General features: G+C 37.0%; 1 protein-coding gene across 2 annotated transcripts in view; it reads left to right on the top strand.

The window, feature by feature from the left end:
* Nucleotides 1–12,028, top strand: part of RANBP3L (RAN binding protein 3 like) — a 63,196-nt gene that overhangs the window by 28,143 nt on the left and 23,025 nt on the right. For both annotated transcript variants that reach the window (XM_036741954.1, XM_036741953.1), the window contains 7 exons: nucleotides 2,562–2,633; nucleotides 3,194–3,339; nucleotides 5,680–5,783; nucleotides 7,099–7,183; nucleotides 9,005–9,107; nucleotides 9,543–9,667; nucleotides 10,943–11,063. In XM_036741954.1, the coding sequence (XP_036597849.1) occupies nucleotides 2,562–2,633; nucleotides 3,194–3,339; nucleotides 5,680–5,783; nucleotides 7,099–7,183; nucleotides 9,005–9,107; nucleotides 9,543–9,667; nucleotides 10,943–11,063 (756 nt within the window). The remainder of the gene's footprint in view (nucleotides 1–2,561; nucleotides 2,634–3,193; nucleotides 3,340–5,679; nucleotides 5,784–7,098; nucleotides 7,184–9,004; nucleotides 9,108–9,542; nucleotides 9,668–10,942; nucleotides 11,064–12,028) is intronic.

The raw sequence follows: 12,028 nt of genomic DNA, 5'->3' as shown, positions 1-12,028 counted from the left end.
TTCTTTTAGTTACCCATGTTCACAACCTCAGAGTCATCCTCAATTCCTCACTCTTCTTCCCCCTACATATCTAACCAGTTGACGCATCCCTACATCTCTCCCATCTGTCCCCTGTTCTCTAGCCACTCATCATCCTAATCCATTCAGACTACTGAAACAGCCTCCTAATTGGTCTCTCTGCCTCATGTTTTTCCCTCTCTAATCCATCTTCCACATGACATGAGTTCTATTTGTTATCAATGAGTTTGTGGTTTCATCAAAGTATTGTCGATTAATTCATTAGCATATAATAAGCACCTACTATGAGCCAGACTGTATGGATACAAAGAACGACAAAAGACAGTCCCTGATATTAAGGAGCTCACACTCCAGTGGAAGACACATCATGAAACACCGATGTATAAACAAGCTATATACAGGATAAAATGGATAATCAATCAAGGGAAGGCAACCATACTGAGAGGGATCAGGAAAGGTTTCTTATAGAAGGTAGGATTTTAACTGGGACTTGAAAGAAACCAGGGAAGAAGGCAGGAGGCAGAGAGAAGGAGGGAGAGCATTGCAGGCTCTGGGGAATTGCCAGCAGTGATAACATAAAAAGAAACATCAGTTTCTGTGGATTCATTGATCATTCCCTTAACAATGCAGCACAAATGGTCTTGCTATTCAGTGTTAAAGAGACTTAGTTGACCATTCAGACCAGATCCCTCATAATCTAGGATTTTCCTTAGTATACTTTTTCTTCTCCCTCCTCTCCCCAGAGGAGCCTGTGCTTGCAATTATCCAACTAGTTTTAGCTTTATCTCATATAGTAACAAAACGACAGAAACTAACCTATGCCACAAAGTCAGCCTGCCTATTTGTTCTTTCAATGCCAATAGCGACATCTATTGGTGAGTTTACCACAGGACAGCTAGGGCCCCCAGAGTAGAGAAACTGGCAAGCAAATCATATTCTCACAGATAAAAACTGTTTTAAATAATCAATGTAAGGGAATGTTATGATGCCATTAAAATAATGGGATATAGAGATATTTATGAAGATTTATATAAAACAATGTGAAGAAAAGCAAGTAGAAACAGTATCCACAGTGACTACTATTACATAGAAAGAAAAAAATGGACATCAATAAGCACTTTGCTAAGTGACAAATATACAAAAACAACCAAACAAAAAAGAAACAATCTCTGCTCTCAAGTAATTCATCTTCTAAGGGGAAGAGGATATAAAATAAATGGAAATCAAACAGGGTTACGAAGAAAGTGACTAATAATAAGCCTATATAACACATTGAGGCAGCTATGTGGGACAGTGGATAGAGTGCCTGCCTGGAGTTAGGGAGACTCCTCTTCCTAAGTTCAAATCTGGCCTCAGATACTTACTAGCTGTGTGATCCTGGTCAAGTCACTTAACCCTGGTTGCCTCAGTTTCCTCATCTGTAAAATGAGCTGGAGAAGGAAATGGCAAACCAAAACTCCAAATGGGGTCATGAAGAGTCATACAGGACTTAAATAACTTATAAGGTTCACAGCACATTTTACATACATTATCTCTTTTGTTTCTCACAATAACCTTATACGGTGGGTACTTAAAAGCATTAGAAGCAATTAGGTAGTGAAGTGGATAGAGTGTTAGCTCTGGCCCCAGACATTCCTTCTGTAAAAGTTATTTGAATGTTCCTACCTCAGTTTCCTCGTCTGTATAATGTGGATAATAATAGCACCTACCTCCAAGGGTTGTTGTGACGATGAAATGAGATAACGTTGATAAAGCTTTGCAAACCTTAAAGCACTAAGTGATATCTATTATCACTGGTCATTCTATGTTACAGATCAAGAAACTGAATTTCAGAGAATTTAAATGGTCACCCAGTTAATTGTCAGAGGCAGGATTCAAAGCTTGGTATCCTCTGACTCCAGGTCTAGTGCTCTTTCCACCACACCAAGCTGCCCAATATATGACATGTGGAAATTCATTTTAAGGTCATAGTCTTACTTACAGATCTAGATGTATCTCTTTAGATCTCTTTAGAGATCATAGTCCAACCTTGTTTCATAGCTGAGGAAACAACATCTAGAAAAGGGAAATGACACACAGCTCATCGGTGGCAGAGCTGTTTCCAGCCCATCTTCTGACTCCAAATCTAGTGCTTTTCCCCTGGGGCTAAAAAAGTATAACTAGGTATGAATTATTGGGGGTAAAAGAATGGTTTAAGATTAGGGCAGCTAGGTGGCAAAGTGAATGGAGTCCTGGCCCTGGAGTTAGGAAGAGTCATCTTCATGAATTCAAATCTGGCCTCAGACACTTACTAGCTGTGTGACCCCAGGCAAGTCACTTAACCCTATTTGCCTCAGTTTCCTAATCTGTAAAATGAGCAAAAGAAGGAAATGGCAAACCACCCCAGTGTTTTTGGCAAGAAAACCCAAATAAGAGTCAAACACAACTGAAAAAAAATGAGCAATAACACACAGCTAAAGGTTATGTGCATAATAGATTATATTTCTTTGGTGTTTTTAAGTCATCAAACAAATTTAAAAGGGCTTTAAATATTTATTTTACAGTTAAGAAAAATAATGTTTTCATGACCACAACTGCTTCACAATGGAATGTTGACATTGCCAGAACACAAAAAGGTATGTAGCCACTTTGGCTTTATTATTTGGTTGGTACTTATAAGTTCATCAACACAGAGGAACTCTCTTGTGTCAATTATCTTTATTTCTGCAAGTTTTAGAGAATTACCTGGGGCACTGAAAGGGTAAGTGACTTTGCCTAGGTCACTCTGCTAGTATGGTTTAGAGGTGGGACTTAAAAGTAGATCTTCCTAACTCTAAGACTAACCCCACCTTTTGGGTAGCCAGTGGCATCATAGCTTAATGTGATCTGAAGGTTTTCATTGACTACATCTTAGTGAACCAGAATCAAAGACAATTCTTGCTGATCCAGCTCTTTCCCTTGTTGTTAAGCGTTAGAAGAGCACAGTGTACTTGTCATAGAATAAATTGCTAACCCTTCATACCAAGGGTATTTTGTTTTGTTTTGACTTCTAGATAGAACCAAGAAAGGAGTGAATCAGGATTAAATGTAGTCGTCTCAACCCTTTCTTTCCTGGAGAAGCCTTGCCTTTTACTGGCCCCCAAATTGGTGGGCATATTTTGTTTCAAAACTGTACTTATCCTTCTGTATTATTAAGGCCTTTGGGAGCGAAGTCAACAATGTCCCATTCTAAGACCTGCCATTTTGCAACCACCTCAGTCTCAGAGATGTGTAGAAAGCAATGCATTTGGGCCTGCTGAGGCTATGGAATTTTACAAGACCAGTGAAAAAGCAAAAACTGAGGTAAGAAAAATACTCTCTGTAAGATAATAAACATATGTCAAGTTGAATTTAACTGAATTACTGCAGGGGTCTTTTTGTGGATGTCTTAATTGTGTCCAAATAATGTTATCTGCTTCTATTGTGACTATATTAGGTAGTTTGTGTGACAGGAAGGTTTAGTTTGTCCCTTCTCCACTCATCGTCACCTAGGGAGAGCTTTGAAGCAATGTGGAATGAAGTAAGGAAATATCAAAGCAAGGAATTACAGTAATAATATGTCATAGCTGGGATGGGGTGAATCTTGAGAAGAAGGTGGGGACATCCTAAGAGCAGTATGATCCTGGGAATGGGCTTTGGAAGATGAATTTTGCTTACCTTACAGTTTTGCCTTTGGGCTCTCTGAGCCCATGTTGAATCTACAAATATCTGTTAATCATTTACTATGTGCCATGCACTGTGCTAAGTGCTGGGATTTGAAGAAAGGCAAAAGACAGTCCTTGTTTTTAAAAGCTTACAGTCTAAAGGGAAAACAACCTGTAAACAACTATGTACAAACAAAATATATGTGGGCAAACTGCAAATAATCTCAGAGGGAAATGCTAGCATTCAAGGGTATCAGGAAAGGCTTCTTGTAGAAAATGAGATTTTAGCTGAGACTTGAAGAAAACTAAGAGGTGAGGAGGGACAGCATTCTAAGCCTGGGGGGACAAGCAAGGGAAAATGTACAGCTGGGAGACAGTGATATGTGTTAGATCTCAGAGTCTGAGAAAAGTAATAAGGTATAAGAAAACTAAAAAGGTAGAAAAGGGCCCTATTAGAGGTTTGACACTAGTCAAGAAGTCTATTTCCATTTAAACTGTTGAGGATTGGTTAAATGCTGTTATTTCCCTCTCAGTCCTCATTATAACAGTGCTTTACATATAATAAATACTTAATAAATGAGTTTTCATTCATTCATGGGGAGCAACTATGAACATCTTAGCACTAAAACAAAAATAGTCAATTTCATTAATTCAGTGAAAATTTAGTTAACTTGATATTAATCCTGGTTCTCACATAATGCTAGCTTTGGCCTTTGGGCAAATCACTTGACCCTTTTGGACTTCAGGTTCTTTGTGAAATGAGGGAAGGGTTGAATTTGGTGATTTACAGAGCCTTTCAGCTCAAATTTTAATGATTCTAAGTAAGTATATCCACATGCATCTATTTACACATTAGGATTAACTAGCTGGAAGAGTAAGAAGGTTTCTACTAAAGCCAAAGATAGGTTTCTGACCAATTTAGATGACTATAAAGGTGCTTCCAATGTTGATGCTATAGGGCAGGCAATTCAACTTAGCTGAAGCAGGAAGGGATTTTGAAGGAGATACAAGGGACTGCACATGCCATACTAGTTAAACCACCACCACTACTAAAATGAACACCTCCCCTCAGGACCCAATAAAGACAGCCCAGGACCCTCAACCCACGAACTTTGGGATTAGGCTTGCCCCTCTGACTACCAGCCCTGCCTCCAACCCAAGTCCTGCACTTATCACTGAGGGGAGCAATCACTATGGAGGACCTACCTTCTGACCAACTTCCATCAATGGATAAGTAAAACTAAGAAACCTGGGAGTAGCAACACCACCCACAGCACAGGTTGCATCCCCACAGTCCTCACCCTCAAGGAAGATGTGGAGATGCAGTCTACCCACTCCTTATGTGGGAGCCGTAGTCACAGCTACTGAAGACTCAGAAAAGGGAGTTCTAACCATCAGTACTTGGCACCATCAGACAGTTCAACATGAAAGCCCAGTGTGTTTTATCAGTAGAAGTGACACTAAAGAAGATAGTTTACAATTTGCTCTGCACTCTTAAAAATATGGGGCCTTTTCATCTCACACAGTTAAAGCCTCTTAGATGTGCTGTCACCCCCAGTAGATTGTGAGCTTCCTGAAACCAAAAACTCTCTTGCTTATCTATTTGTATCCCCGGCATTTAGCAGTACACTTTATATGTGATAAGTGCTTAATAAATTCTTTTATTCATGGATTCATTCATTCATGCTTTTTGATGAAATAATGGTATTGGCTTATGTCTAGAGATATGACATCACTGACCGAGGCATAGGAATTAATTTCTGTTAACTAATTTAAAAATTAAAAGTCACAGAGGTTCCTATAACTTTAAGTCTTTTCCCCAGCTAACTGACTAATTGGCTAGGACATGTGAAATTTTTGGCTACACTTGATCGTGAAGCAGGCAAAAATTGACCAATTAAAAGGTTTTAAAAAGTTAAATTCTAGTTCATTTTCTAATTCCCTTTCTGAAGCAGAGTTAACATGATTTTTTTCTGAGTAGCATTTTTTTTCCTTTCAGCTTTCTGATGAGAATCTTCATATGCAGAGTGAGAATTCAGCAAGTACTGACACCTCAGTCAAATCTTCTGTTAGCTCACACCTCTTAAGTCCTGCCCCAATAAGGTGAGTTAATAGAGGAAGCAGAGCAATTTAAATAGTAATTTCTACTGTTTTTGCTCCAAGTTCCCTTTTTTTTTAACTTCATGGAAAAGAATCAAGATTACAAAGATAGATTGTTAAGATTACTACAATATGTCTACATACGTGTTTGTGTATTTCACATGCTTCTGAAAGGATTCCTGATGATTGCATGATATCCTATTTATTTTGTTTTGTCTTAGTTTGGACTTTGAGCTACCAAAAAAAATATTCACACCTTGATATATTTTTGAGCAGATTATTAAGGTTATTGAACTCTCTTTTTCTTTCCTGCTTCCTTGTTATTGTCTTACTTCCACAAGACACTGGCAGAGGACAGAAGATGGGAAAGAAAACAGAATAATTTTTATCTGTATTATCTGATGAAATGTTTGATGTCAAGCAAATGTTTGATGTCAAAGCAAATCAAGCTAGATATTTCATCGTATAGGAGGCTTCAGTCTTGCTGTGTGAACAGGGGCAAGTCACTCAACCTCTCTGAGATTTCTCATCTGTAAGATAGCATCATATTTTAATCACACATGCCTCACATGTTATGAGAACCAAATGAGATATGATGTGTAAAATGCTCTGCAAACCTTGAAGTATTGCATAAGCATGAGCAATTAGGAGTACATTAGTGTACTTATGTGACCACGGGCGAGTCACTGTGTTTCCTCATCTGTAAAATGGAGATAATATTTGTACTATCTACTTCACAGCATTGTTAAGAAAATCTTCTGCTATATGAATGTGGATTATTATTAGTATGATTTGAAGAAGCTGGGAATATCTTTCCTTCCCTCTACCCACCCCAACTCAAAAATTTCCACTGGCCCAGGTGCTGAAATTCTGCCTTAAGAAATGTAATCCTTTTGACTCCCTATCTCTGCAGGTGTTTTTAAAAACACAAATATTCCTTCTAGGGGTAAGATAGTAGGCAAATTTTCTAACAAGCATTATTGACTTATCAGAGCTCTTTGCTTTAGATTTAGGGGGACTTTGTAGGAAACAATGCTGGCTTCCTGGGGGTGGAAATGGAGAAAGAGCTAAATAGTGAGGAGAAAATGAAGAGGTGAGAGGCTTCAAAATATCCACAACAGTTTTGCTTTTTGTCACCCTTCCATTATCACCTATCATCCAAAATTAACTATAGTGTGTTTTGAATTTGTAACATAGATTATTTTCAGTTTTAATTTCTATTGTCATCTAGTCTTTTCATCTGTTTTTTTAAATATTTGGAATGGTCAATATCATCACATTTTGAAAATAATACTTAAAAATTTTTTTCTTTCCTCAGAAGTCAACCAAATGAAGACAGACATTCTTTACAAAGCCATAGTTCCAATTTCATTTTTGGAGAAAACATGAATGAGAGAGTTTTGGTAAGATTTTATAGTCAAAGAATTCAATTATCCTTATAAGAAAAAATTTCATTGTAGTGCTTCTAATAGCAACATCATCAAAACAATAGTTAAATTCTAATATTTTTAGCTCTCTTGGATGAAATGATATACTTTTTTCCTCTTTGAACAGAAGGAACCTCGTGGGAAGCATGTTCTAGTTATTAGGATAATAGCTTGGAAACCTCAGAGGAAAGAAGCAGCATAATTACAATATATTACATTTGTAATATTGTTACATAAGTGCTTTGGCATGTGTTAATCAAGGCACAACTGGGGGAGGTGGGGGTAAATCTCAGCAGGACTAGAGACACTTAGATATGCTCAATTGGTAATAGAATTGTTATTTAGCATATTTCAATGGCACTAAACATCAGCAAACTGCTTTTTAATCATTTGTTAATGAATCCTCTCAAAACAATACTCACATGAAGTACAGAAATGAAAACCATTATAATCACCATTGAAATGTTAAGGGATAGAAAACATAGGCTTAGTACTTTTGAGTGACTTCCTCCTGGGGCAAAAACTCAAAAAATTTGAATTAGTGAGTGATAGCTCAAATTTTATTAAGCACCCACTTGTACAAAGGTACTGTGCTGGAATTCATGAAGCTCTGATAACTGAGTCAGTGTTTCATCTCATAAGGTTTAAGGTTTCCTATTAAATTTTACAAGCATTTATTAAACACCAGCTATGTGCAAGAACTGACACTAGCCGTAGGACCAGGGGCAAGTCACTTAACCTGTTTAAGCCTTCAGCAACTCTCAACAATAAGTTCTAAGTTACATACTGGGCAGGTGGAGGGACCTGGCAAAGGAAATGGCAAACTGCTCTAGTATCTTTGCCAAGAAAATGCCGTGGACAGTATTGACATACTTAGATCCATGGTATCATGAAGATTCGGACATGACTGAATGACTGAGCAACAAGAACAAGGTGGAGAGAGTCTTGGCACCTAAGAAGTCACAGATCCTTGATATATTGAGTATAAGACACTGTGGAGCAAGAATAAGCTAGCAACAACAAGGCAGTTGTAGATACGACAACAATACAATGAAAAGTAAAAACAAGTACAGAGGTATTAGGTTCAAGCTGCAAGGGAAATTTAAGTAAAAAGAGATATCTTTTACCTGGGCATGAAGACAGAGGAAGCTTCCTAGAGGAAATGGCACCTAAGTTGGTCCTGAAAAGGAAGAGAGGATCTTTGAAAGGTGGAAAAGGGGGAAAGAATTCATTCCTGAGATGAAGAGCAAAAATTTGGAAAGAGGATGGGGGTTAAGTGATTGTTGATAACTTCAGAAAGAGTAGTTTCAGGGGAAAAGTTGGCAGTCAGATTGAAAGAGTTTGAGAAGTGAGGAAGATGGTAGGAAAGAGACACAAGAGTGTAGATGATGTTTGCAAAGATTTTGGTTGGTAAAGGGAGAAGAGATAGAGAATGGAATTTTAAGGTGATGGCAGGCAGAGTCAACTGGAGAGGTTTTGTTTTATGAAAAATGGAGAAGTCCTGTGCATATTTGTAGAAACTGAGGAAAGAGCAAGTAATGAGAAGAGGTGGTAAATGAGAGGGTTGAAGGAGTGAGCTCCCAGAGGAGACTGTAGGAGATGGAACCAAGGGTACAACATGTTTAATAAATGTTTACTCACTAGGAATGGTATTCATATAACTATTTCATTATCTGATACTGATCAGGAAAATTATGATTAAAAAGAAATTGTTGCACACGTGTGTATATGTGTGTGTATGTGTATAAGAACAAAAATTTTTAAGGACAGTATTAAAGAATGCATCTTGTTTTCTAGAGTCCACAAAAATCTATTGAGCTTCACCAAGAAAAAGATCCATATAACAAGGAAAGACCATTCACTTCATCTGTGTCTTTTCCCCTCCACTTTTCATTGAAAAGTAAGGATTCTTCTTTGCTTTTTCCTCTTCTCTCCTCTCTACATTTTGTCTATAGTGAGATCACATATGCCCAAATATTGTTAAGAATAGTTCATATCTTAGAATGAAATTAGATATACTTAATATACCAGTAATATATATGATTAAAAAGAATTGTAAAATAATGCACATATACAAATAAACAAAATTGACATTTAACCCGTTTGGATTGTTAAATGCCATATAATTTGAATTAATGTCATATAAGAAGATTTTATTTAGAAACTCAACCAGTCTTTGAGCTTAATTAGTAGCAATAAGGTTGTCTTGGAAACAGAGGTTATTGATGGCCAAAACAATACTTATGTTCATTTATATCAACAAAGAACATCTTCTAAGAATGGCATATAACCACAGGATGGAGATTGATTTAATTTCATTTTCTCTTGGGAATAGGCTCTTGTAAAAACACAACTCTGAAGGAATCAGCAGCTGCATTCTCCTCAAAGCCATCACCAAAATGTATGCCGGAGAAAATTGAAGTTATAACTGGAGAGGAAGAAGAACATAATGTGTTAAAGGTGAGTTTATCAACATCCCTATGCCTGATAACCATCAGGAAGGTCACCTTTGAAGATGAAGGACAACAGTGTCTTTCCTTGAAAAAGCTTGTGAATTAATATTGACTTGGAACTAGACTGAGCCAGCACTTTACTTGGATTTTTGCTTCTTAAGGGAAAGGGACTCATTCACAATTAGTTTCTATAGGGAAAAGATACCCTAGCATGCTATATTACAATAGGTCCTACCTCTCACATACTCAAATGTATCGGTGATTTGATTTACCTAAGACTTAGGACCAAAAAACAAAAAAAACTCAATGGTAACTGTTTTTATAATGAGTGCTATAATTAAACAGTTCTGAAAGAAATAATATGTCTGTGTTTCAAAATATTTATAAAATGCTATATTGAAAAAATGACTTACATTCAAGATAAGGATATAGGAATCAATAATAATATTACAACAACATTTCAATATTATTATTAATTACAGCAATTATTGATATTATAATGATAATGTTAATAATAATATAAATTTATATAACCCTTACTATGTGCTAGGCACTGTGCTAAACACTTTACAATTATGTCTCATTTGTTCCTCACAACTACCTCAGAATATAGATGCCATTAATTATCCTCATTTTACACATAAGGAAACTGTGGCAAACAGAGTTTGAATGACTTGTCCAGGGCCAAACAGTTAGTAAATGTCTGAGGCCAAATTTCAACTCAGGTCTTTCTGACTCCTGGCATTCTCTCCACTATTGGTTGTTTTTGGTATTTTTTTTGTTGTTTTTTTTTTTACTTCGACTAAGTTCTTTCAGCTAAGTGAGTTTGTTTGACATTTTGTCCATATTAAAATTTCCCTCATCTGCTTACACTGAGCCATGTAGAGTGCTTTAATTTGTATGTCGTTTGTGCAGATTTGCGTGACAAGTTTAATGACTCTCAATCCAATGATATGAAATAAAATTTAAAGCAATCATACAAATGTTTTCATACTCCAAAGTCTGCTTCTCCCAAGACTCCCTCCTTTCTCTTTCTTCTCTTCTTCCTTCTCCATGACTTTCTGACATTTAGTCCAAACAGTAGGTTGGAGTGATAGGGCTACTCTTAAGCTATATCTTATGCCCATTATTATAGGACATCTTAAATTTCATTTCTGGTTGTCATAGATCCTTATCTTTCCATAACATTGAGATCCATTTGAAAGTGAGTCTATGGAAGATACTTGATTCAGAACAAATTTACCTATGTATCAAGTTGTCTTTCTTCTTATTTTTCATTTAGATCAACTGCAAACTCTTTGTATTTAAAAAGACAACACAATCTTGGACTGAAAGGGGCAGAGGAACTTTGAGACTTAATGACACAGCAAATGCTAGCTCTGGGATGCTGCAATCACGACTGGGTAAGGAAAACAAATTTTATTTGTTAACTAAATCGCATTTCTCTGGGTAAACAGGATTTCAGACATATATATAAAACTCAGAAACAGAGGCTGATGTATTTCTTAAGGATCCAAATTTTGTTATATGCAGATCTCACTTTATGTAAGAAACATTTCTGAAAGGTTTGCACGAATAGACTCTGTATGAACAATTATAATAGGTGTGATTTATGTAAACACTTCAAGGTTTGCAAAGTGCTTTACAAATATTTTTCATTTGATCCCCACAACAGTCCTGGGAGGAAGGTCTTATTATTACTGTTCCCATTTTACAGGTGAGGAAACTGAAGCAAAGGTCAATTAGCTTGCTCATGCTGGCACAGCCAGGCCATGTCAGAGGCTGGATTTGGCTTTAGTTAGATCTGGCCCCAGACCCAGCACTCTAAACCACTGTACCACCTAGTGGACAAAATATTCACTAATAGATTAGAGGAGTTCGTTATTTAGAGGAATCTGATTGTGAATCTCAGTTTTTACTAAAAGATTCTTCCCCAACTCAATTTATCTTTAGTGCTAACGTTTATTAACTGCTATGTGTCTGGTACTGCACTTAGTGTCAGAGATAAAAAGAGAAAATGAAACAGTCCATGACCACGGGGAGTCTTCATTCTCATAAAGGAGAAACAATGTGTATAATATTTAAGTACATACAAAGTAAATACATGATAATTTTGGGTGGGAGGATACCAGTAGCTTTGTGGAAGAGCAAAAGTTTCACGTCGATGGATGAACTTGATTTAGGTTTTGAAGAAAACTATGGCTTCTATGAGTTGGGGGGAGGGGAGGAGCCAGCAAGAGGGTGGAGGGGTCAGGAAAGCATTCCAGGTATGTAGTCTGTCCCTGATCCAATATATCCTCCAGATACTGATTTTCCCACTACATCCCCACATTTGCATTCTACTGCCCTCCTGCAAACACACACACAC

The sequence above is a fragment of the Trichosurus vulpecula genome, chromosome 1, assembly GCF_011100635.1.
Source record: "Trichosurus vulpecula isolate mTriVul1 chromosome 1, mTriVul1.pri, whole genome shotgun sequence".
NCBI lineage: Eukaryota > Metazoa > Chordata > Mammalia > Diprotodontia > Phalangeridae > Trichosurus > Trichosurus vulpecula.
Note: the sequence above shows the minus strand (reverse complement) of the source record. Positions and strands in the feature narration are given on the sequence as shown.